Source organism: Monodon monoceros, unplaced genomic scaffold (assembly GCF_005190385.1).
Source record: "Monodon monoceros isolate NGI ecotype Baffin Bay Population unplaced genomic scaffold, NGI_Narwhal_1 Super_Scaffold_6, whole genome shotgun sequence".
NCBI classification, from domain to species: Eukaryota; Metazoa; Chordata; class Mammalia; order Artiodactyla; family Monodontidae; genus Monodon; species Monodon monoceros.
This window is the reverse complement of record NW_021703783.1, coordinates 50804390-50831384: the sequence shown is the minus strand read 5'-3', so window position 1 is coordinate 50831384 and position 26995 is coordinate 50804390. Positions and strand designations below refer to the sequence as shown.

General features: G+C 42.6%; 1 protein-coding gene across 1 annotated transcript in view; it reads left to right on the top strand.

Moving 5' to 3' along the window:
- The window catches only part of GRIP1 (glutamate receptor interacting protein 1), a 171694-nt gene that overhangs the window by 117601 nt on the left and 27098 nt on the right, over nucleotides 1-26995 (top strand). The window contains exons 15-20 of the mRNA XM_029205607.1: nucleotides 2331-2475; nucleotides 5083-5222; nucleotides 5392-5583; nucleotides 18585-18741; nucleotides 19566-19677; nucleotides 24574-24807. Of these exons, the coding sequence (XP_029061440.1) occupies nucleotides 2331-2475; nucleotides 5083-5222; nucleotides 5392-5583; nucleotides 18585-18741; nucleotides 19566-19677; nucleotides 24574-24807 (980 nt within the window). The remainder of the gene's footprint in view (nucleotides 1-2330; nucleotides 2476-5082; nucleotides 5223-5391; nucleotides 5584-18584; nucleotides 18742-19565; nucleotides 19678-24573; nucleotides 24808-26995) is intronic.

Below are 26995 nucleotides of genomic sequence, written 5' to 3'. Positions count from 1 at the left end.
TAATATACAGCCATTTTCTTGATTTGCATCTCACCACTATTTAAACTCATTGAGTCCCTAACAATTGCCTTTTGTTATTGGGACACCTCAGCTGCCTAATTTAAAATGTTCCTACATAAAGTGGCCTGAAACCATCCTAAACCAGTTTACTCCATTCTGGCCTTCTTTTGTCATCTTAGGTGCAAGTTGCAAAACTGTCCAGAAATAACACAGGGCACTCACTCTGGGTTACCTGAAGAATGAGCTAGCTGGAACCAATTTCTCCCCCTTCTCCTGGTGAATGGGACTGCACCCCAGCTCACCTTCCTATGGGCCAATGGTTGTTTTCATCTAGACTAAAGTTTCCACTGAAGCTTCCCACAGGTTCCTGGGTTCTGGGCAGCTGGGTTCCATGTACTTGGTAACTGCCATTTCCCACAACTCCCATAAAGAGCTGATGGCCACATCCAGAACGCTTGGTGCCCATTGACAAGGCAGTGCTCACACTTAGGGCAATAAAAGGGCAGGGTCTTCCCACTGGCACACACACCCACGCTGAATGGCCAGTAGAGTGCCCAGCGGTAACTAACACTTAACTGTATCAAGGTTTACTAATCAAATGGCTCACCTAGAATTTTATGCAGGATATAGTTGGTGGCACAGACTGCAAAATGCGTGTAATCTGTCCAGTCATACCCTATTCACTTATGTCAGAGCCAGTTCTGACAGGTGATGATCTATCACAGTGTAGGAAAAGTTAGACTTTTGACTGTCCCTCCATTTTTGGTTACTCTGCGTCCTGGCGCTTCTCTCGGCAGCTGCCTGGCAGCCCATCACCAGCCTGTTGACCACAACTAAAGTAGAACCCTGGAAGAAGTGTGGAAACCATGCAACAGAGCCGTTGAAGCCTTGATGTGGAGGATTCTCAGCTGCCAGTATAAATTTGAGTCTAATGTTGAAGATGTTTATACCCTAGGATGTTGATTTAAGCATTCCAGTGTGTGGTAGATGGTCTTTATTCTCTATGTATGGAGCTGCTTCTTCCTCCACTGAGGGAGTGGAGGCAATGGGTACGTCCCAGAGCTTCCAATCTGTGGCCAGAAGTGAAGTAAGTGCTGGCAGGAAAGGACACATCGCTTCCTACATTTCTCTATAGACATTTCATTTTATATTCATTATAATTCTTCACCGCACACACAGATAATTGAATTGTTAATTCAGGCTTTTCTATTTCTCCTTAGTTTAGGGTCTCATATCATAAATGAACAGCTGCTCATTACAGAAATGTGACTGTATTAATGCTTCTCCAGGATACAGCCTGACTATAAAAACTGACTGTTTTGTTCAAGTATCTACTGGACCATTTCATTGTATCCTTAGGTACAGCAATGAACAACTCCTTAGCCACTCACAGCTCCCAGGCCCAAGGAATAAAGCAAGAAATGCTCAAGAACTTTCAGCATGTCATAAGCAAATAAAACCCTTTGAATTCTGAGACTCCATGTTTGCAACTTTGATGCAATCAAAATACCCAACCATGCGAAAGGTGTCCCATGACATCTTTCAAGCCAATGCTTTAGGCAGACCACACTCACAAATGTTTTCCTTCATAGGAACATTAAATGGTGAAACTTAGCTCACAAGAGTGTGGCAACCTGGCATGTGCTACTGAAATGTAACTGACATGGCTCCTAGTCTCAAGAACAGCGGAGAGATAATCATTCAAACGTCTGTTTTACTGTCTGTGTATTTGTGAATAAGATTCACAGATTTTGTGAGTAAGATTCACATTTTAAGACACAGAGGAACAATAGGTAAGGGATTCCAGATTTCCAAGCCCCACTTAACCATGCATATATTAAAGTTTGCTCCAACCGTGAGTTAAATCAACTTTTCTATATTGAGAGTTAGCTTGCCTATAAAGCCTGAAAATAGAAATTGCGGAGCCCAGTCTCTGTTTACTACGTGACTCTCTCCACCCATATCGCCTCCTCAGCGGTGTGTTCAGTCCACGGATATTCGTGGCACACTCACAGAATGCTGGGCAAGCACTGCGCTAGGCAGGGACATTGTCTAAAGGGCCCGCAGTGCCGGCCGGGAAGCTCGCTCACAGATTTAAAACATAAGTCATCAGGCAGAGAACCCCTTCCCTGACACTGATAACAACTACATCCCTGTATTAGAATGGTAGATCCTACTAAGGAAATGCTACTTCCCAAAATAATTATTTTCTGAGACACAGTGCTTTGATGATGATGTTTTGAATTTCTTGTTTTATGTGTGAATATATGTGTCTTTTTACTCTGCTTCTTCCGAAGAAACCAATTACGACTCGTTGGCATTTATTGCAGATGAGCAAGAAAGTTCCGGAGCAATTATTTACACCGTGGAGCTGAAGCGCTACGGGGGGCCCCTTGGCATCACGATTTCAGGAACTGAAGAGCCTTTTGATCCTATAATCATTTCAAGCCTCACCAAAGGAGGGTTAGCTGAAAGGTAACATTCGAAGCAACTTTTACAATCACCTGTCTGAAATGGGTTTCCTTCCTCACAGCCACATAAAAACATGCTCCCCTCTCCTGCTTGGTTATCTGTTGACTTTTTCAACTCTGCACAAAGGATTGATTTTAGAGCTTGAAAACTCTCAGGCAGAGCTCTGACTTGATTTTGAGGGGCATGTTATAGGCAGTTAAAAGTGTCCTGGGCTTAGCACTGATATTAGTCTCCAGAAATGTGTAAACCGACCACAATTGACTAGAGGTAAATTTATATTGTGTCCATTTTGAGAAGAGGAGACTAAAAGTTCAAGGAGGTTAAAAGGCTTGTCCAATTCAATTCAGCAAACATTTCCTGAGCCTCTGTTACCTGACAGGTACCGGGGCTTAGCGGCTGAGAGGGTGACAGAAGCTTCGTCTTCAAAGATTTCAGGAAACAGTGCAGTGACTTAATAACATCTTGAAATTTGGAATGCCCATTTGTTCCTTCGGCAGTTTGTCTCCATTGGCATGCACCTCACCCCCATTTTACTGTATTTCTTTCCAAGACACGTTGTAGGACATATTCCAAACCCCATAACCTGACCTGTCCTCCAGTAACCTAACTCAGGAGTGCACACACGCTGTTCATGCTGACACTTGAAGACACTGGTTTGCAAAACAGAGATATAGCATCACAGAATTTTGGAGCTGCAAGGTACCTTAGAAATCAGCTCATCCAACATCCTCATTTGTCAGGTGAGGGCACCGAGGCAGCTCAAAAAAGGCTGCCCTGTCGGAATTTCGTATTCTGATATTAACAGAGATACCTATGATACGGCATTCTTCAGGTGTCCCCCTGTCCTAGGTTTCTCTGTTAAGACAATGAGGAAAAGGTTAATATTGATCTGATTCAGCAACCTCCTGGTCAAGTGTTCTATGGCTTACAGCATGGCTCTTTCATAAACTGGAGACTGTTGTTTTTTTTGGCCGTGCTGTCACACAGTTGTGGGATCTTAGTTCCCCGACCAGTGATTGAACCCAGGCCACGTCAGTGAAAGCACCGAGTCCTAACCACTGGACCTCCAGGGCACTCCCTGGAGACTCTTTATGGAAGAATGAATTGATCTCTCTTTTTTTTTTTTTTTTTAAAGGAAAAGAAAAATTCCTTGAGAGTAGATGCATCGGTAGACTTGTTAGGCAGCCCCTCATAATCTGTGTGACCCAGTTTCACCTCCGTGGCCCCACTTGCTGCTGCCCAGCACCGCTGCCCACCGACCCCAAAGCAACCTGGGGTCGGACCACTCAGTCACAAGCAGGCTGTGAGCTGGGCTTCCTTCACTCAGGATATTTCAAGTGAGCCAGCACCCCAGAGGCTAGCATATGGGATTCCCACTCTACATCCTTCAACCCAGGTGGAGAGATCTGAGTGTTTAAACCTTTCCTGAGTTTGACTGCTGTGAGTCTGCTCCTCCCCCATCCTGTGCTTTCAAACAAAGATAGATATGGTGCACATCAGAATCGTAAATTCCAGTCTGCTGGTTCAGAATCGGGTGAGAATGGGACGAGAAGGGAAAAGATCAAAGGTTTATCTATTGCTCAATAAATTAATTTTCTTTTTCCACATTTCAAGCAGGATGTTAAGCCCTTTTACATGTGTTTTCCTATTTAGCCCTCAGAGCTTCCCTGTGAGATGACTATCTCCATTCTAGTGATGAGGAAACTGACACCTAGAGAGGTGAAAATAAGGTACCCAGGTCACACAGCTGGTAGGTGACAGAGTTGGATTCAAATTGATTCCTGGGACTTCCCTGGCGGTCCAGTAGTTAGGACTCCACGCTTCCACTGCAGGGGACACAGGCTCGATCCCTGGTCAGGGAACTGAGCTCCTGCAAGTCGCGCAGTGCGGCAAAAAAAAAAAACAAAACTGATTCCTGAGTTCAGCCTTTTTCAATTCTTGGAATCACCACTGGGGGGTGGCGGGGGGCCTGCCACACCAGGGTCTTGTGTCTAAACCTTGCTTCTGGTAAGCTGGGATGCTGACTGATTGTGTTCAACACTTCTAAGTCTGTAGAAAGGACTGCTCCATGCTAAACATCACTACAGTGATTGTCCCACTTTGCTCGTTTCCTTGGGATTTTTAAGAGGGTTATCAAATGACTCAGCTTTCCTGGAATTTAAACAGCCCACAAGTCCATTTTAAATACTAATTAAAACATTTTTTCTGATTTTATTTGAAACTAAAAAGTAATTCACAATAGACGCAGTTATCTTGTAACATTGCTCAGGAGAAGGCAAGGAGTGACTTCTAGGGACCCTTGCCAACTCCTTTTTTTTTTTTTTTTTTTTGCGGTACGTGGGCCTCTCACTGCTGTGGCTTCTCCCGTTGCGGAGCACAGGCTCAGCGGCCATGGCTCATGGGCCCAGCCGCTCTGCGGCATGTGGGATCTTCCTGGACCAGGGCACGAACCCGTGTCCCCTGCATTGGCAGGCAGACTCTCAACCACTGCGCCACCAGGGAAGCCCTCAAGTCTTTATTATTAGGAATAAATAAAGTATATCAGGGAATTTCTATTCAGTAGCATTCAGGGATTATTTCTACCTTTCCTATTATTATTTGGTGTTTCAGAACTGGCGCGATCCACATAGGAGACCGAATCCTAGCCATCAATAGCAGCAGCTTGAAAGGGAAGCCTCTGAGTGAAGCCATCCATTTGTTACAGATGGCAGGAGAGACTGTCACCTTGAAAATTAAGAAGCAGACAGATGGTGAGTGGGTTGAAAGCCACAATTAAGGATTTGCAGTGCATTTCCTTCCCTTAAAGAATGTGCAAATGTCTACGTGTTTGTTTCTCGGGAAATAAACAGCCAGAGAGTGTTGGCATATCTTTGTATTTAAATTTTCTGTAGTACTTAAGCTCCTTTTCTGTCTTTAAAGCCCAGTCAGCATCAAGTCCCAAGAAGTTCCCCATTGCCAGCCACCTGAGTGACCTGGGAGACGTGGAGGACCCGTCTCCAGCACAGAAGCCAGGCAAACTCACCGATACGTACCCCTCCACTGTGCCCAGCGTGGACAGTGCCGTGGACTCGTGGGATGGCTCAGGAATAGAAGGCAGCTACGGGAATCAAGGTATGTCCTAGCCGTGGGGTACAGGAAATTTGTCTTTGGTGAAACTCAGGTTTCTCAAAGATCCACCTTCTGCTCCGTGAAAAGAGTATCTTTATTTGACTTGTGTCTGCATCAATGTAACCATAGTGAACACAGTGAATATGGTGGCCTTTCATCTCCTCCTCCTTAATGCTAATAAGTTGTGAACATCTATCCAACACTAGCAGGCCCCCGTTAGACCTACTGCCGTCCAAGTGTTGGATCCAGAGCTTGTCCTTCGAGCACAGTTTAATATGAGGCAAACCACACAGTAAATTGGGTCACTGAAGACCGGCCGCATTGTCTTACTTTTTTAGCAAGCTTTCCACAAAGATGGAATGAGGAGGACAGAGGATGTGCAAAGAGATGAGCCCAAAGATTTGTGACCCCATTTATTCCTGCCTCTTCCCAACTTTTCATGGAAACGTGTAGGGGTTTCCCCCAATGTACATCATTAGAGAGTTGTAATCGTAGTATATTAAAGTATATTGTAGTTCTTTCTTCACAAACATCATCTTCATGGGACGAAGTATAACCTATATGAAAAGGTAAACCTCACTAACACAATATAAACACACAAAAAGTATTAGACTGAAGACAGAGTATAAACTAAATGCTTCTTTTAAAAATATGTTTCCTTCTTAACGATACTTAGCATCGTTAAGATGAAGTGTGTCAAAAATTCTCTCTATTTCTCCTTATCTGAGCCTTACCTTCTCTCTAACACCCTGTATAAATTCCAGCCTCCGAATCCCTTTTCTGCTCTTGGTTTAAGTCAGAGAATAAAATACATAAACAGTTTGGAGAACATGTGTTCGGGCGGGAGGGTTGCTTTGTAATAACTTAGGTAACCACTTTTGAGGAGGGTCTGTATCCAGTTTGCTCTCTTCCTGGTTCTAGCTTTTTCTCTCAGCCTGCCTCTGCCTATGTCACTTTCTGTTAAATCCCAAGAAGGATGGACAAAAATGAAAAGAAATGATATTTCAAAGTTATCAAGTCATTACTTGTTAGAGATGGTATTGGAGTTTGGTGGAGAAAATATTTTAGTTTTCTTTTTGTTGTTTTGGTTTTTTAAAAAACAAGAGAATTTTATTTAATTTTTAAAGAAAATTCGATTTTACTGGTTTATTCTTATTCAAGACACTATATATTTTAACAGCTTTTTTGAGATATAATTTACATAACATAAAGTTCACTGTTTTAAATGCACAATTCAGTGTTTTCTTAGTATATGTACAGAGTTGTGCAACCATTACCATAATCTATTATAGAACATTTAGTGACCCCGAAAAGAAACACCATACACATTAGCACACACCCACCCTCTCCACCCAAACCCTAGGTAGCCACTAATCTACTTTCTATCTCTATAGATTTGCCTATTCTGGACATTTCATATAAGTGGAATCGTATAATATGTGGCCTTTTGTGACTGGCTTCTTTCACTTAGCATAATATTTTTAAGTTCATCCATGTTGCAGCATGTATCAGTACTTCATTTATTTTTATGGCTCAGTAATATTCCGTTGTGTGAATAAACAGGTGGAGAAAATATTTTGAACACCCAAAAGAGGACTGGGACTTTCATTTACCTGGCAAGTAATTTTTTCCAAGTCTAAATACCTTGTGACAAGTTAGCTATGCCACCAAATAACAGCTATTTTCATTGCCAGGGAGTTGATAAACTCCCAGAGGACACTCTGGATAAAGGACCCAAGTCAAATTCTGTCAGCGTAGACTGAGGTTTATTTCTTAATGTGTTTGTTTATTGTTTATTTACTAATGTGGGAACTTCTTTGTTACACAGATTTTGGTGAGCTATTGATTATAATCAGTTCTGCCCTCAAGTGATATGTGAGAACTTAGCTACTCTGTCCTCTTACACAGTAAGATCAGGCCCACGATTAGCACACTGAATATAAGGCCTATCCCTCGTTTATAAAAGATGAAGAACCATTTATTATTTATGAAGGATTTTGAAAATTTGGAATCCTAGACAGGGAATGGTAGTCATAATTATTGGTATGATAAATTTGGCATTTATAAATTAAAAATCATTACGAGTTTGAAGAGAGATTAGAGAGATATAGAGAAAATGGCAACTGGGATAGAATTGACATCCTCCAAGGTGATGAAAACTTGGTAATAATACCTTGTATTTGTAAAACTAGAGTTTACAAAGCACTTTTACATAACTCATCTCAAGTGATTCCCACGAGGAACACGGAAGCTGAAATCACAGGATTTTGGTATTGGGAGAGAATTTGAAGTCAGCTAGTCTGGCGTCCAGTGCAGCCCTTGATGTCCTGTCCAGCCTGGCTGCCCGCCGTCGTGCTGCACGGCCTAGAGCGCCCAGAGTGACAAGTTGCTGCCTACGTGCTAAGGCAGCTCTCCCTGGTCCCCGTACTTAGTTCTGACAGCTCAGAGTTCTCCCTTGTATTGAGCTGAGATCTGTCAGCCTGTAGCTTCTGCCTATTCTAGTTCTACCCTCAAGGTCATTCCGAAGTAAAGCCTCCTCGACACTTGACAACCCTTCAGCTGCTCAAAGACAGCTCTCATGCCTCTCTTGAGTCTTTCCTTCTCTAAGCAAAGTAGCCCCAGTTTCTTTCACTGTTCCTCACATAACTTACCTTTGAGTGTTTTTGTCATCCTGGGGGCCTCTCTTCTGAATACATTCAAGTTTAACTCTCTACAAGTGTAGCACTCAGAAAGGAAAGTCATACTATAGTATGGCAGCCCGGAGCAACTCAAGCCTGCCACCTTCAACATTGGAAGTTGTAGAACCCATCAGTGCAGCCTACCTCACCATAAGAATTTTGGTGGGGAAAAAAAAAAAGAATTTTGGTGGGCACGTCCTAGTCACTCATTGTGATCTTACTGTTTACCAAGATCTCAAAGTCTGTCTTTTTCCCCTTTACTTGTGATACTGGGTTAAACCAGATCTCTCCAGATAGTGCTTGTGAAGTTGACTTTTTTTTAATAAATTTATTTAATTTTATTTATTTATTTTTGGCTGTGTTGGGTCTTCATTGCTGCATGCAGGCCTTCTGTAGTTGCAGCGAGCAGGGGCTACTCTTCATTGCGGTGCACGGGCTTCTCATTGCAATGGCTTCTCTTGTTGCGGAGCATGGGCTCTAGGCGTGTGGGCTTCAGTAGTTGTGGCTCGCGGGCTCTAGAGCGCAGGCTCAGTAGTTGTGGCGCACAGGCTTAGTTGCTCGGCGGCATGTGGGATCTTCCCGGACCAGCACTCGAACCCATGTCCCCTGCATTGGCAGGTGGATTCTTACCCACTGCGCCACCAGGGAAGCCCATGAAGTTGACTTTTTAAAGGAAGGCCTAGAACCGTACCTTTTTTCCCCTGTGATGTATCATGTTGTGAGATGTAGATTATCTTTCTGCCTTGTCTGCACAGTCTCTCAGCACACTCTCTCTACCATATCTCAAGAAGACTTTTACCTTTAAATCTATAATAGTTGCTCCATTCCCAGTAGGACGTTGTACCTCCATCATGCGCATCTTCCTCCTTGGGCTAGGAATTCATGTCTCTGCAGCCATGTTCCTTATTGTTCTCTGCTTCTAGTCCAAAATGTCAAGCTTGCCCCATTCATTCATTAAGTAAGTATGTAATGACTGGCACAATAAAAGCCAATACATGATGGGTATACAATGTTGGACAAAAGAGGTATGGTCCTTATTCTTGTGGAGGAGGTTACCCAGCTGAAGGGCCAGACAATTAACAAGTACCAACAGAGTGAATTTTTACTTAGTTAATGAAAAGGGAAAAAGGATGGAGTAATCAAACCTGGTGGAGAAAGAAGGACTGTGTTTCAAGAAGTCTCACAGTGGGATGACGCTCAGTTCTATTGATGCACACCTTTTCTAGTCTGCTTCTGGGCCAGCTTCTTCCACTCCCCATTCTCTTGACTCTTATACTATTCATGCCTCTCCGCCTTATCAAGAGCTTATGCTTTTGGCCCCCTTGTCTTATTTATTCCTCCTTCAAACTCTCAGAAAACCCTATGATTGCTTTCCTTAGAGTTTGCAAAGGTCAGTCAGTACAAGAGGAGACTGACAAATTGATGGTACCTGGACTGTCATACTCGTGGACGGTGAGGCTCTTGTGACGTCTGTAATTCTTGACTCTTAAGTCAGGCAGTCTGATCCTGTCATGTGTATTTTTTAGACAGTTCTCTCTTTTGCGTTTACTTTTTCAACTTTATTGAGGTGTAACTGACAAAATTATATGTAGTTAAAGTATACAATGTAATAAGATTTGGTATACATATATATTGTGACATGATTACCACCAAGTTGATTACCACATCTCTCACCTCGCATAGTTACCATTTATGTGTGTGTGTGTTTGGTGAGAAGGCTTAAGGTCTCCTTTCTTAGCATCATGTATACAATACAGTACTAGTAACAATCATCACCAGGCTGTGCATTACATCCCCAGAACTTATTCATCTTATAAATGAAAGTTTGCACCCTTAGACCCACATCTCTCACCTCCTGCTCCCCAGCCCCTGGCGACCACATACTACTCTCTGTTTCTATGAGTCTGACTTTATTTTTAGGTTCCACAGATAAGTGAGCTCACATAGTATTTGTCTTTTTCTCTCTGGCTTATTTTAGCATTATGTCCTCCAGGTTCATCCATGTTGTTGCAGATGACAGGATTTCCTTCATTTTTATGGCTAAAGCATTTCCCTTGTATATATACATATATCCCACACTTTATACATTCATCCATTGGCAGACACTTAGGTTGTTTCCATATCTTGGCTATCGTGAATAATGATCCAGTGACATAGGAGTAAAGCCATCTCTTCAATACAGATTTTATTTCCTTCGGATCCTTTTTGAGGTCATTATGATCATTGGTATTCTCTCAGAAAAAAGAAAACAACTCCATTTCATCCAGGTTTTCAAATATATTTGCATATAATTATATAATCGCTTATTTGATTCTTATAATTTTCTTGGTTTCTATAATTATATCCCAAGTATGGTTCTATATTTAAGGTATTTGCCCTTTTTTTTTTTATAAAGAACTGACTCTTGCATTTATTTAATTCCATTCTGATTTTTTAAAATAAATTTTTACTTTTAATTTGATTAACTTTGTTCTTCTTAGATTTTGTTCTGTTTATGACTTGAATGCATAATTCATTTATTTCCATTCTTCCTTATAGTTTTCATAAAAGGTGATGGTGATTGATCAAAAAGACACCAACATGTACAGAGTCCAGCTTTCCTTGAACGTAGTTAGGTAACACAACATAGTACGTACAAAGAGTAGCACAGAGCAGGAGACTCAGCAGGATTTTCTCCATTGGGGGAGGGTTATTTTTCTCTTCCATTTCTTTTCTGATCTCTACAAGCTCATGTTTCGTCTCCTTCTATGATTTTGCCTTGCCCAGTTTTCCTTGAGCTCTCATATCTCTGATCTCTTGTTTTATAGAGATGTGTATTTTTTAAATTTTGTTGTGATATATTTGGTCATATTCATCATTTGCTCCATGGCAGTCTTTTTCTCATGAGCATCCTTCATCTGTTATGGCTTTGTTTTTCTGTGCCTTCTCTCCTTTGTTTAAATATTAACTTGGTATATGTCTTATGCCAGTTACTTTTAAATTACTGCTTACGTTTAAGATGTAAGATGACTTTTTCCTAAATTGGAAGGGCGCAAAATTTACCCCCGGTTCACGGTACCTGTGATGAGTGCATTCTTCCTCAGCCAGCAGAGGGCAGCAACTGCAGGCTGCCACCAATGTAGAATTCCTCTCTGCCAGCCTGGCTCACTGGGAGATTGCTTCATGCAGTCTGTGGCATGTCTGGAGGTATCTCTCAGCCCACCTCCCTGGCTTTTCCCTGGTGCCAAACTGGCTCTAGGTCACTTCCTGCCACCAGTCAATGCAATCCATTCTAGTGTTCCAAACAAAGCATTATTGTTTTGCCTCATGCCATGGCCCCTGCTTTGGAGGACTGGGCCTTCTCCAGTATCTCTGGTCAGAGGTGTCTCCTCTTGGCTTCTTAGCACCACACCCCGTTTGTCTTTCACGGGATTTGGTAACTTTCCCTGTGTATTATGGTTCAATATTCTAGTTTTGCTGAAGATGGACTCTACATTCTGTTCTTTGTTTTGAGGTGATTTCTAAGAGAAGGTAGATCTATCTTTGCTCTGCCATTTTGAAACCACAGACTCTCTAAATGCATTGAATATTTCTTGGCAACAACAATTACAAATAGTTACACAAGTGTATGATTTGATCTTCTCATTTTTAGCAAAATTGGGGCTTTAGGAAATAAATTTGGCAGGAAATTATCTGGCTCGCTCTCCTGTGCTAAAATTGGCTTTCAAAAATAAAAGTAACGGCAGGAGCTACAATCCCAAAATTGTAGAGTTGAAGATTGATTTTCAAAACCATTCTCTGATTTTAAACTTTATGAATAAGAACCAGCATCACTTTTCTAAATTAATAGTGAATGTGAATTAAGAGCTACACAGGGAAGATATTTATCTGCACCATATTGTGGTACTAAAAACAATATTGAGCATCCGAATTTTACAAATATCTGAGGTATAGTTACCCTAAAAGTAAAAATTATTATACCAAGTGTCCATCAACTTTCAGAAGTACCTACATTTGTGAAGACCTATTTTTTCCTCATGCAACTGAATAAAACGTAAACATTACTCTCAGTGAAAGGAATCTAGGCTGAATTTTATACCTTGTGTTAGTTCTCTTGGGCTACTGTAACAAAATACCACAGACTAGTGGCTTCAACAACAGAAATGCATTTTCTCACTGTCTGGGAGGCTAGAAGTCCTTGATCAGGTGTTGGCAGATTTCGTTTCTTCTGAAGCCCCTCTCTCCTTGGTCTGCAGATGGCCACCTTCTCACTGTGTCCTCACATGGCCTTCCTTCTGTGTACCCGCATCCCTGGTGTTTTGTGTGTATCCACATTTCCTCTTCTTATAAGGACACCCATCTGATGGGACCATAGCCCCACCCTTATGACCTCATTTAACTTCAATTACCTCTTTAAAAACCCTATTTCCAAATAGAGTCACATTGGGGGTTAGGGCATCAACTTATGAGTTGGGGGGTGACACAAGTCAATCCATAGCATCCCTCACATTATTATACAAAATATAAGACCAGATACTGAAACTGAGATGTGAAAGAAAGAAAGAAAGGAGGGAGGGAGGGAGAAAGGGAGAAAGGGAAAGGAGGGAGAAAAAAAGAAAAATGAAAAGGTTTCCAGTTCTAAGTAAGAAGAGTAACTACTTAGGAAATACATTTTTTAATTACTTCTATCTTTCAATGTTTTAATCAATTTAGAATTTTAAATGTAGTTTACAGTATCATACCTGTTGATTTTATGTGCTTATTTACATCATCACTCAGTAAATACAAAGTCTAATTATATTTCTGGCACCTGGGCTGCCTCGTTTATTTTATTCTTTCCATGGCTTTTAAGTTTGACTCCTATGTAAAGGGATATTCCTCAGGGCCTGGTAACATCTTCTCAACTGTGGCAACCAACTTGCCTTTACCCAAACCTAATTTCCCTCAGATATTCCCTATTTTAAATTGCGCTGTCATCATCCACCTGCATCAGTTAGGGGTTGGATTCACCTACGTATAAAAGAAAATACAGAGGATGGTGTTTAAACAAGATAGAGGCTTATTTTTCTCCTGCTGTAGGGAAGAGCCTGAGGGGGCAGGTAGCCCCACTGTGTTATCAGGACCCAGGCATCCTCCTGCTTTCTACTAGCTTCACATCTCATGTCTCTCCATTCATTGCCATTGCCTTTGTTACAAATCCTTCATCAGGTCTGAAATATTTACTTCCTCATTCATCTTACTTTGAGCATCTTACCATTCCATGTTACTATCAATGACCTTTAGAAAACCTAAATCAAACAATGCCACTCCCTTAAAAAAAAAAAAACAAAAAAAAACTCTTTTGATGGTTCTCTCTTGCTGTTGGATGAAGCCAAAGGTCCTTAGTTTAAAACACAGAGTTCTTTGTAATCCAGTCCCCACCTTTTTTTTTTTTTTTTGCGGTACGTGGGCCTCTCGCTGCTGTGGCCTCTCCCGTTGCGGAGCACAGGCTCCGGACGCGCAGGCTCAGCGGCCATGGCTCACGGGCCCAGCTGCTCCGCGGCATGTGGGATCTTCCCGGACCGGGGCACGAACCCGCGTCCCCTGCATCGGCAGGCGGACTCTCAACCACTGCGCCACCAGGGAAGCCCCAGTCCCCAACTGCTTTATCGATCCCATCTCCCGACACTTCCCCACAGTACCTTTTACTTCTCATCCTGTGCTCACTCTTCTCTAAGCAAGCTTTGGTCTTTGGTACCTTGATAGCGCTAGGTGTTTTGATGTTAATCAGTCCCTGCCTTTATCAATTCTAAATCTGTTGGGAAATAGAAATTGGAGTCAGCAATGGATTAAAATATCAACATCTTAATTTTTTTTTTGACAGAGTCGGGGGGTTGTCAGAAAATCTGGATTGAATGTACACCCAGAGTCAGGATTGTTATTTCCCTACCCCAACCCAGGTCTGATGTTGGGACTTAAGTAAGGGGAAAGTCAGATCTACAAAGAAAACTCTAACCCCAGCATATCAGTTGGATTTGACTTAGCTGAATAGAACTAAAAACCCTAATATTGCAGTGACTTAACTCAAAAAGGAGCAGACATTTCAGAACTAGGATATAATTCAACAGTGTCATCAAAGACCCATGCTCTTAAGTGTTTCTTCTCTATTATCCTTAGCACTTGCCTTCCATCCTTGGGTTTATCACATCGTTCAAGACAGTTATTGGGGCTCCAGCCATTTCATCTACCTTCCGGGCAGCAGGAAAGAGAGTTGTAAGGAGACTTTCTGGAAGTTTTGTTTACATGTCATTGGCCAGAACTTTCTACATAATTAAATTAACACAACTTCAAGGGAGGCTAGGAAATATAGTCTTATCCTGAGCAGTAATATGTCCACCCTCAAAACTGGTATTCTAGTAAAAAGTTGAAGATGAGAATGGATGTTATGATAGGCAATTAGTAGTCTGCCACAGTCAGCTAACTGTGCAGTCTCGGCCTCCTGCCTCCTTCAAGTTCAGTGAGCCCCAGGAGTGGGACCCAGGTTTGCTTGCCTAATGGTGCAGCAGCAGTGGGAGAGAATGGGTCTGGAGAGAGCCAAGAAGGGCCCAAGGGTACATTCCCAGTGCTCTTTTCCAGAACTGGACCATTGGGTAAATCGCTGCTCTTCCTCTGGGGAGGATTAAGTGCAGACGATACGAGGGACCAGGAAATCCCTGGACTACTGCTCCCTCCATGAGAGTAAAGCAGGAACCCACTGACGGAACGTGAGGCCAGGGAGCGGCGCTTATCACGAGTGCACCTTTCCAGCCCCTCTTGCTAGGCCTGCACTGCTTCTGCGGTACTTCCACTAGTAAATGCCAGCTTATCCTCTAAGTCCCAGCTTGTATGTTGCTTTTCCGTTGACACCTTTCATGACCTGTATTCTGACCCCCAGACAGATCTCTATTCTTTTCTCTCAGTGTGTTCAGACTGAAAGGATAACACTTCTCACATGCTATTAGAATTCTCATTTTCTATCTATGCCTGTTTCTCCTCCTCTTTCTCCAAAACCTATACTAAACTGTGCAGTTTGGGAGGACAGGAACCTAGTTTTATTATCTTTACATTTCAGCTCCTCCAGCAGTACCTGACAAGTCTTAGAGGTGCTGGAACATCTCCTGAATTAGCAATGCTGATTTCCTACTTTCCCTGTTTTATAATAGGGAGACTGAGATCTTGACAAGTTGAGTGACTTAGTAAATAATAAAAGTAATGAACATTAAATGAGGCTTTCATTAAAACCTCATTGTGTTCCAGGCATGTTCATGAGTGTTTGTGTGTATTATCCTCCTTAATTCTCATATCAACCTTGTGAAGCACGTGTCACTATCCCTATTTTACATTGGAGGTGAATTGGCCAAGACTGCAGAGCAAGGAAGTGGCAAACCTGGGATTTGAACCTAGGTCTTCTCTTACTTCAGTCCCTGTGCTAGCATAGCATGGACCAGACCCAGGTCTTCTAAGTTCATGCCTAATGCAAAAATATTTGAATTGTATCTCCTTTTCGTGCCCTGCTTTGTTGTAATGCAATAATCATTTAATAATGCTTATTAAGACAAGGCATCCTTGGTATAGATAGACACGCCTTTCGGCAGGGAGGGGACATTTTCCTAGTACTGATGCTTCACATCTGCTCAAGGCCATCCTTACACTCTTGCCCAGGTCACCAGGAACTACTTACAACAGTTGGAAGGAAGATCAGAAAGTTAATCTGCTCAGTTTAAAACATGTTGGAATTTTCCCTGGGAACTGAACGGTCCTATGGGTTAATGCCTATCAGAAAAGGATGCTCCCCCGGAGGACACAACCATTTAGCATTTGGCTTTTAGCAAGTTTAAAGCTGGGTAAGGGAAGTGAGGCGTGGGCTTCCCCTAACTCTTTTTAAGAGACTTCATGTAAATACTTGGGGGTTAGTTTATTTGGTTCAGAAGGAGAAGATGCATAGCCTGTCAGACGGAGCCAGGAGAAATGCAGTGTTGCCCAGTCACCCCCCCGTCAAGAGGAGACTCATGTGTTCCCTTAATTCAACACTTCTGACAGAAAACTGCACATTCATCACACAAGACTTCTCCCCAAATGTCCAGCCACACTCTGCAGTTACCCAAGAAAGAAAATGAGATTTTGAACTGTAAATAGTTCCTCTGTGCCAAGGACTTCTTATCCTTGGTTTCCTAAAACAGGAGATACGTACAGTATTTCCATCATGCGGCTGTGTGCTTTCCCCTGCATGCTGGAGATTAAATCCTTTTGATCAGAGCACGTTACCCTTGGCCATCCTGCTCTCTCTGGGCTCTAACTGATAGTGAGGATGGCGTTATAGGACCAAACGAGTAGAGGGAAAGTGAGTGGGGAAGACAGACAAAAGGTTGGCATGGAGACAGTCATCTTATGTGGTTGAGTCATTGAATTGTATGTGAAATTGGAGCCCTAGGCCTGTTTGCTAGATTATGTGTTTTAAGCATAGTAAGAAATGTATGTAATATTGCAACCCGGTACACACACGTAAACACACACACACGTAACGGGTCACAGCCTGAAGGAGTAGAGGAAGCCGTGTGTGGTGGTTACGGCACAAACCATAAAGTCAGACCTACCAGTCAGCCCCTGCTCTCCCAGCTGAAGGCACCTCATGAAGAATTTTGAAAAACTGAGACCCCGCAACACACTTAAAGCTGTCATCCTAACCTTTTTCTCCTCAAATTATAATACTTGCAAAAACTGTCATTTCCAGTTTGCGGTAAATATGCTTAAATATATTTTTGTCAAAATATGGAGCCACAGATTTAGCTCAAATGTGTGGAAAATTGTCCATTATATAACCTCATCGTCAAAGCCATTCCTCACTGTCACCCATCAAGCCAATCAGACTTAATTCCCTGTCGGAAAGGAAGTCAGTCTTTGTTTTGCAGCTCAAATAAACATCATAATGTGCCCACCTCCTCACCCTGACAGCTGTCCTTCTGAATTCTGATTCTGAGATGCAGGGAGATAGATGGATGAGAGGGGGTAAAAGCCTTGCGCTGAATCTGTGCCTGATTGAAATAAGGCTCCACTCCAAGACCTGCCCTCAGGAATGAGGCTTTCCCGAATTATCCCTTGATTTGATGCCTAGGAGTTTTTATATCCCGGGGCCAAGCTCATTCAAAGGTTTGATATGGATGAGAAGTAGGTCTTTCATTTGTAAAGGGGCAGGAAAACAATTGTGAATGGGGAAGTAAGAAGGGAGACTTGACAGATCTCAGATCCTCCCAGAACTTTCTCAGCGAGGCCGGTTTGGGGAAGACCTGACTGTGGAATTTGAGGATCTGAAAACTGATTCTCCTAAAGTTAGGACTGGAACCCCCAGGAAAGTGTGCAAGTACCCCTAGGTCCTTGAATGCAAATAATAACAGTATCTACCTTCAAAGATAATTATGAAGAATAAATAAGGTGATACAAATAAAGCACTTGGGCTTCGCTGGTGGCACAGTGGTTGAGAGTCCGCCTGCCGATGCAGGGGACACGGGTTTGTGCCCCGGTCCGGGAATATCCCACATGCCGCGGAGCAGCTGGGCCCGTGAGCCATGGCCGCTTAGCCTGCGCGTCCGGAGCCTGTGCTCCACAACGGGAGAGGCCACAGCAGTGAGAGGCCCGCGTACCGCAAAAATAAATAAATAAAGCACTTAATGAAGTTCTGGTTGCATAGTAAATGCCCACCTTGTGTTTGCCATTATTGCTGGTGCTGTAGTTATTTGACCCCCCTACTCGCTAACAATGTCATTTCTTGGTGGATGAAATAATCCTCGGGCTCATCCCTAACATTGGTGGGCGCCAGCCGGTTTAGCCACGGTTAGTCCACACTCCTGCAACCAGCGCCCCTTGGCCACTCCTTGGGCCGGGAATCCACATCTGGTGGCAAATTCCACTCTCAAAAGGACAGACTTCCACCTGGAAGTGGACGCAGGGTGTCTGGGCAGGAAAGTCAGGGTTCTCACCTTCTGGAGCTTGCGCTAGAAAGGGTTAGATACAGGTCTGGGCATACTCCACCACCACCGCCCCCAGGCCCCAGCAGATTTCTCACCCGGACAGAGGAGGGCAGGAGCCACAGAAAGCACAGGTCCCCCACTGTGGCTCCTCCTGCTTGGGTCTAAGGGTCTTACCTCAGGGTTGTTGTTAGACTCATTTGGGATAATAGGTGTGAATGTGTCTTTAATGTAAGACTTAAGTATTGTCTTGATGGCCTCCAGGATCCCAAATTCTGTTAAAGTCAGCCCCCTTGAACAAACTAACGGAAGCTACAGAAAAAGACAAGTTACTAAAATAGAATATAATGCCTTGTTTTTGTTTCAGGCACTGGCTTTCAGGCCTCAGGCTACAACTTCAACACCTATGACTGGAGGAGTCCCAAACAGAGAGGCAGTTTGTCCCCAGTCACTAAGCCTCGAAGCCAGACTTACCCAGATGTGGGGCTGAGTAACGAAGACTGGGACCGGTCCACAGTCAGTGGGTAAGGTTTTCACCAACTGCTACCCTGTCCCAACTGCTTCCGGGTCATTTGGGCCGGATGTGAACTTCTCTACTTCCAGTGGCACCCACTGCTAGCATTGGAAGCATTGTGTGAAGCCACTGTCGCCATCCATGCTGGCCCCATGTCCAGATTCGAAGACTTGGGCCTGCCCAGTGGGAGGCAGGGCTCCACCACACAACAGGGCAAGAGCTAAGTTGCCCTGAATGAAAACAGCAGTAGCACATGAGGAAATTCTACTTCTGTAAACCGCGTCCTCACTCTATGACCAGTTCCCTCTCCTTTTGTTTAGAAGGTAGTTTCACATTAACTTACATTAGAAAAAAAAATTGTTTTTAACTGAGGGTTCCCTATTTTCAACTGAGAGGTCTATTTTAGCAGTTGGCTCCCTTACCAAAATATTTTAAGGAAATTCATAAAAAGCGATAGCACTTAACGGCTCTATACTGATGTTTGTAATGAGTGGGGAAAACATATTTTTCTCTCTTAGAGAAAAGTTTGATTTCCCTTTCCCTGTGGACAGAGCAGCTGACAGATATTCCCACGGGTGCCATGTTGATGCAGCCATGAATACTCTGAAATTCAATTAGTAAGACCATGGTCCTTCTGGTCTTTGAGACACTGTGAGTTTCCTAAACCATCCTTCTACTGGAGCTGGCTTGACTTGGAAGCCACAGTGGGAAGAAAGCCAGACCCAAAACGAATCTCTATTTTGTGTGTGAGATGAAGGAGAGAGAGATTCTGGAGACCAAAAAAAAAAAAAAAATGTCCAGCAAGTTCGTAACCCAGACTGTTTTTCACAACAGTTTTACAGGGGCTCCGGACAGTGCAGAGGCTGAACAAGAGGAGAACTTCTGGTCCCAAGCGCTAGAGGATTTGGAAACCTGTGGACAATCAGGAATTCTCAGAGAACTCGAGGTAGCCTCGGTCCTGCTACTTTTATTGTTTCTACATTCATTGTTTTCTTGGTCCTTTTGAGTTGGCATTGATCACACCAGTTCATTTAAAAGCTTTAACCCTTTCCACAGGAGAAAGCTGACAGGCGTGTGTCTTTGAGAAACATGAATCTCTTGGTAGCTACCCTTTATGTTTATATTTTTGCTTGTGAAACTGCCTTCCCTGCCCCCTTGCCGTCTGGACAGTGATTTGATTTTATCCAATGCAGTTAAAAGTATTTCTTTCCCCATTTCCACCCCTCCCCCCCACCCCGCCGAGCTTACTGACCTGTGGCTTCTGCCATTTGCTCCCTGCTAACCCTGACTGTACCTGTTTGCCACTGGATCGTTTGGGGCGAGCTAAGTCTCCCAGCAGTGGCATCTCTCATTCTCTTATTTGCTTTAGAAAGGTTTCTTTGGCATGTTTTCATTTGTACCTGGTAGAGACATTAATTTGATCGTGAAGAGGAACATAAGAGGAAATTTTACTTTACTTCATTTTGCCCTTAACGTAGATGACAGTGCCTCTGGTGAAAAAAGCCAGTCTGTTTGAAAAGCAGCCAGCCAACATATTACAGACTACATTGCTGTTAATTGCAAATCCTGATTCTTTGTTAATTTAGTGTGAATTCAAGGAGTTGCAGAGAGACGGAGTATAATAGCTGAACTCCTGGGGAGTTCTTTAATCAAAGCCATAAATTTGCTGATGGTATTCACACTTTGGTCTGGGAAGTCCTGGACTGTTTCCTTTTATGTTCTTTTAAATTTTCGGAGCTGTAAAAAATAAAGTGGCAGAAGTTTCATTTTTATTTTGATGTCATATGAGGTCCCCAAGTCACCATAAGGAATGTGAATGGCCTAATGGGGTGGAACTCTTGCAATTCTAAAATGATGACTCATCTTTATATTATTTTGCTTCTCAAATGCATGTGTGGATACTTTATGTGATTCTAATGTCTGTGAATCTGCAAAGAGAATTATAAAGAGAAATACTAGTTTGAATTTGTAAACATCATGATTATTACCTGGCATGAATTGCAGCTTCAGAGCACAAGTTAAAGGACCTGGAGATGGATAATCCTATAAAATTTAAATACATTAAGATGTTAGCAATTGGTTCCCTTCTATGAAACTTTCAAAAAAAGTAGAGTGCTTAAGTATCAGGTGGCTTATTTAAACTTTTACCACTTCCCATATGGAGAAGGGTCAGCATTCTCCCAAACTGAGTAAAGATCTCAGTTCACAATTTTTGAACATATTCCTGCTTTTCAAAGTGTGTTTTGGCTCATACGCCTTTTTCACTTTGCATTTTGAAATACTTCTCTTTTGAAGAAGCAGCTATTCTTCTAATAGCTTCTACATTAGGTAAAATGAAGATGATGTAAAAAGTAGTACAATGAAGTTGTGTTTTCACTCAGACATTGAGTTATCCAATGGAAACAACATACGTCAGCATAGAAGTCATCTCGCAGGGGCCAATAGGTTTTCTGTAACATCGTTTCTGGCAGGTGTGGCCCTCAAAATTATACATCCAGGAAAAAAAATGTGTTGAATTAATAAGCCAAATAGAAATTAAAGTTTTCAACTAGGAAGAATGATTGACAAATCCATAAATTAGAATCTCATTTACACTTTTAGCACAAAGGGAATTCATTTATCAGTTTGGATGAACTCTGCTCCCTTGATTGCAAAAGCTACTATGCAAAAAATATTACTGGAGCTAGGTTCCTGCATAAGAAATGTACATCCAGCATTAAAAGTTAAAGCATACTATCACTGTAACAAATGTAGAAGATTAGCTAAGATGAAAAATGATTACAATTGAAATGAAAATGAAAATGATACTAGTCATTTTCCCCATTGCTAATAGCAATAATTTAGGTTCAGCTCTAGCGCCGAAAAATATATAGTTTTAACAAAAGAGAAAAATTCAAACTAAGACTTTGGACAAGTTACTTAATTTCCTTATCAGGTATTTCTGCTTTAAAATATGGGGATTATAATGGCTAATGTTTATATGGCACTTAACATAGAACATGGCACAATAAATGTTTGATAGAAATTATTTTTGCCCCTTTTTTGGGTAATGAATGTACTGCCTTAACTATCTTTTGCTTAGTATAACATAGGAAGAAGGTTTAACTGAATGTTAGATAGAGAACTCTTAAATCTATTCCTCCAAAGTTGTATGTATACCAGTCATCTCACTAATAATTTTGAAAAAGTATAATATAAATTATGAATTGTGCAAAATGAAAACAGGCAACACATACTCTTGAAGCAGAAACAAATCCTAGAAAACTTCAAATAATTACTTTTTATTTTAGTTTTTGTATTTGTGTTCTAATTTTAGTATTCCTTCAGCAATATCACTCATTCAATTTACATTCACTTTAAACAAAACAATCTCTCCTTTGAGAACTCGACCTGAAGACCTTTTGATAGTCGGTCACTGCTTCCATTAGAACCCTTTCTAGATCAGATTGTAACTTCTGTTGTGGCTAAGGCTCATCAAAGCAGAAGTGTTGTCTCCCGGCTGTAGTGATTATTTGACTTCCAGTGTGTTTCCTGTTGGTCTAATGAAAAATGAGCATTAAAAATAAATGTTAACAAAGCAAATAGCTAGTCTAAATAGGTAAAAACAATAGGTGGATGGTCACCACAGCAAGAAAACAGCCATCAGATGCTATCAGTAACAGTAGATTAAACAAGGAAATGATATGTGTGAGTTAAATGCCATAAAAGAAAAGGATGTCCCATGTTACCAACAACGCTAGTAATAGAAAGGTTTCAATTTAAAGGGGATTCATCTGAAACAAACCATTATATGGATAGTCCACACTGGATAAATGTTAAGGGTTTTTTTCATTTACTAAACAAAGTCAGTTTTATGTGTTTCAACCTCATACTTGACTGAGAACCAATATAGCCTCATAGTCAAGAATAAGAGTTTTGGAGACATTGCTAAAGTAGTAATCCCAGACTCTTGGGCAAGTTGCTTCACTTATCCAGGCATCCCCTTCCTTAAGTGAAATGAGGAGGTATAATAATTATAATACCTTACCATATAGAGTTATTATAAGTATTTAATGGTATGCTACATACACACACAATGTGGTACTTAGCATTTGTAAATGCTCAATGACCCATGAGGTTTTTTTTACAATTGTTTTTTTAAAAATTATCAGTAAGGGGCTTCCCTGGTGGCGCAGTGGTTGAGAGTCCGCCTGCCGATGCAGGGGACGCGGGTTCGTGCCCCGGTCCGGGAAGATCCCACATGCCGCGGAGCGGCTGGGCCGGTGAGCCATGGCCGCTGAGCCTGCGCGTCTGGAGCCTGTGCTCCGCAACAGGAGAGGCCACAACAGTGAGAGGCCCGCATACCGAAAAAAAAAAAAAAATTATCAGTAAGATAACTGATCTAGTCAGGATATTGATAAGTTCACTTGTTTTGTTTCTTTTTCAACAGAGTTGTAGATATACCTACCTGTGTGCTAATACTTGGCTGTCATTCACAGATCTTGTTAGTGGCATGTGTATAGCTGAACACCAGGTGAAGCTTGGAATTATAAATCTTAGCAAGATAACAAATGAAAACTCTACTCACTTTGCAGTACTCCCTCCTGATCAGTAATTTTAGATAGTGCACTTGGCTCATTTACTACCTATGGGACCGTGTGTAGGTCAGCCTTTTTGTGCCTCAGTTTCCTCACATGTAAATTAGGAGGAATAATAGCACTTACCTCATAAAGTTGTTGTGAGGCTTAAATGCGTGAATACATTCAAAGGACTCAACAAATTACACTTCTGTTACTTTTAGCATCGGTATTAACACCACTAGATCATGTTGTAGCCAGTCACGTGGCACGTGGAATTTGTTTTCTGTATCCATGATTTCATGCAGATTCACTGATGCTGGTACACCATTACATAACCATCATACGGAGGAACACAGCTGGCTACAGGCATATTTTCAGAATTTTAGCATCCTCTAACCATGAGAAATGAACATTCCCAGCATGATATTGGTTTCAAATGCTCTTTTTGTTCCACTTCTGAGACTCAGTCATTTTTGAGATCTAATCTTAGCATTCCTTGTGTATTATGCAGGGAACATATTTGAAAGTGAACAAACTTCTCAATTCACTGGTAAAATCCAACCCAGGTCTCATCACTTTTGAGCAAAGGGTTGAATACGGTAGCGTGATCAATGATTATTCCTTAACCTCTCTGAGGATCTTACACAAAGGTCATTTCTAAGAAACACTGACCTACGCCAAATGATGTGGAGACCTAGCTGATCTACAAACTTCTCTGGCCGGCCACGTGGCCAAAGGAAAGACAATATGCCAGAGCTAGGCAGCCAGCGTTCGGTAGAAGCCCTCGCCTTTGTATCAGTAGCCTCATTTCAGCCCATTGTTACCTCCAGGTGGGGCTAGAGGCACCATTGCAAATGGGGTCAGCCTGGTCCCCACTGAGGTGTTCTTAAGTTCATTTCTGTAAGATATACTGAAGGCTGCCTCGTGAATCCCATCTTTAGATCCCACTCAGTGGAAAGTTAATGCTTAAAATGTAGTTTGCAGTAAGCAGATGTTAGAGCTTTTCAGTTTGCCTCCAAACTGCCAGGGGTGGTATTTGATTAAATAAACTCAATGGCTTAAGTACTTAAATTGGATTTGAGTTGTGCATTATACATGTCACTTGTGAAGCATATTCCCAGACTTTCATGGTGCAATTAGTACGTCCATTCTCCAGCCTTTGGTTATGCCCTGAAGAGACCGTATTTTGACTGGGCAGAAGGAGAAATGTGCTTCATGTTGAGCAACGAAACGCTTTACTTAGTCCGTGGCTTAATTGTTTCTGAAAATTGTCAATGCCACAGGCAACAATCATGTCGGGGAGCACGATGAGTTTGAATCACGAGGCCCCTACACCTCGCAGTCAGCTGGGGCGACAGGCCAGCTTCCAGGAACGGAGCAGTTCGCGGCCACACTATAGCCAGACCACTCGGAGCAACACTCTGCCCTCGGATGTGGGCAGGAAGTCTGTCACCCTGAGAAAAATGAAGCAGGAAATGAAGGAGATCATGTCCCCAACTCCTGTGGAGCTGCACAAGGTCAGGAAACTCTCTTTCCTTCCCTTAGGGTCACATTCTGTTCAGCGTGGCCACCCCGATGCAAGAATGATCATGACATTCTACTGTGGGCTCAGCCAAGGAGAGAAGCTAGAGCTTAAAGGCAGATCATCAGAGACCGATTGTTCTCAAAACGTGATCTCTGAGAGGTGATCTCATAAGACGGGGAACACTGGCTTTCAAGCAGTGAATTTACCAGAAATGTATTTATGGCCAAAATCTTCTCACAGAAGTTTGAGGTTCTAGTGTCACATGGAGGTTGAATGAGTTGGTCTGTTATTCCAACTTCATTGGAAGGGGGAAGGATTTTCTAAATGTCGTACACTCCCAGCTTCACTGAAAAGGGGTTTCAGGGGTGACGCTGGAAGGCTTAATCATCAATTACAGACTTCTCAGTAGACGGTTATATTATTCAGGGGACATGAAGTTCTCTTTGAGATGTCATTTAGATGTCTTGGGTCAGGACAGGGTAAGCCCTGGTTATATTCCATCTCTGCTATGATAGTTGCCTCACTTTGCTTCATGGAAGAAAACCTATGATTGCAAACAGCTGAATCTGAGTTGCTGGCAGCGTTTGAACAAGGCATGTGTAGGTGACAGTGTCTGTGGAGCCCAGGTCAAGGAAAGCAGTGGGAGGGAGCTTTCTCTGGTTTTCTTTTGTAGAACTCTAATGCTTTTTGTTGTTTTGTTGCTAATACATAAGGATGTATAGTTGGTAACAATCTCACCCTACTTTTCTTGAGAGCCAAGACCCTCTCTGTAGTTAATAATCTGTTAACTAGAGATAAGTTATCGGTCTTACCCAGAAGAGCATATAAATGTCAGGTTGAGAGGAGGTAAAGGCCAACTACTCCCTTTTTCCTCTAACGACTTCAGTCTCCCTAACTATTAAAAGTAGCCGTTTTGCAGCTGACAACGGATATAGTGAAAGAAAGGATTGTATAGGAAGTTGGGTTCTGTGTTCCAATCCTGGGTTCATTCTTTCATCACTCACTCATTCATTCATTCATTCGATGCATAGACTGTGCATTCATTTACTTAAAGAATGTATTATAAATCCCCAGGGAGCACATGGTCTAATGGGGAGACAGTCCAGGAAACAGTAGGAAGATGGTGGGATAAGTACAATAGACGCTAGACTAGGCTGCCCTGAGGGACGGCACGAGGTAGGGGGCTGGCGGGCAGGGTTGGGGAGGAACCTGAACCCACTACAGAGGAAGATAAAACCTTCCTAGATGCAGGTGTTGACTCCGCAGGAAGGTGGAGGGTGGGAAGGCATTCCAAAGCACAGAAAGAAACATGTACAAGGGCTTCCCTGGTGGCGCAGTGGTTGAGAGTCCACCTGCCGATGCAGGGGACACGGGTTCGTGCCCCGGTCCAGGAAGATCCCACGTGCCGTGGAGCGGCTGGGCCCGTGAGCCATGGCCGCTGAGCCTGCGAGTCCGGAGCCTGTGCTTCACAACGGGAGAGGCCACAACAGTGAGAGGCCCACGTACCAAAAAGAAAAAAACATGTACAAAAGGATGTCACAGATAGCAGTATACTGAGGGAGTGCAGATCTGCCAACGAGAGCCTTGTGCATTAAGAGGCATTACAGACTTTACAGAAAAGCAAAGAAGTTTCTGACACTTTAGGGTGGAGACCCAGCTCTAGCCCCGTATCATAAGTTAGTTTGTTTATCCAGTTACCGTGAATTGATGTCTGTCTGGTAAACACCAGCCTTCACCACCTGTCACATATCCTAATGTGCTAATTGACCAACACCATTAGGAGGCTGTAAGGACTCCATTGGTGATTAAATTGCAGACGCTGCAGAGTCACTGCTAATTCTGCTGTACCAGAAGGGCTGGCCCTTTCTGATTCCCTCGGTTATTTAGGAACCCTGCCTTCCCCTCTTCTCCAAAAGTCTACTGCCCAGGCAGAGGGGAGCATGCTGGGTAACCCACCTTCCTTCAGCACCAAAGGAAAAGGATACCAGTGAGCGCCTACTGTGTGCTATATTCTTTCTCTTTTTAGCCCCTCCCATGGCAGTGTTTCTTAGCAGACATTTATTACCTCCAGCTGCAGGATAGGGAAATAGCAAGTATAAATAGAGCCGTTTTTCCTCCTGGAGTGAAGCCGTCTCCTCAAAGAGACATTCCTGATAGCCCAGCAATACAAAAGGCTTGTC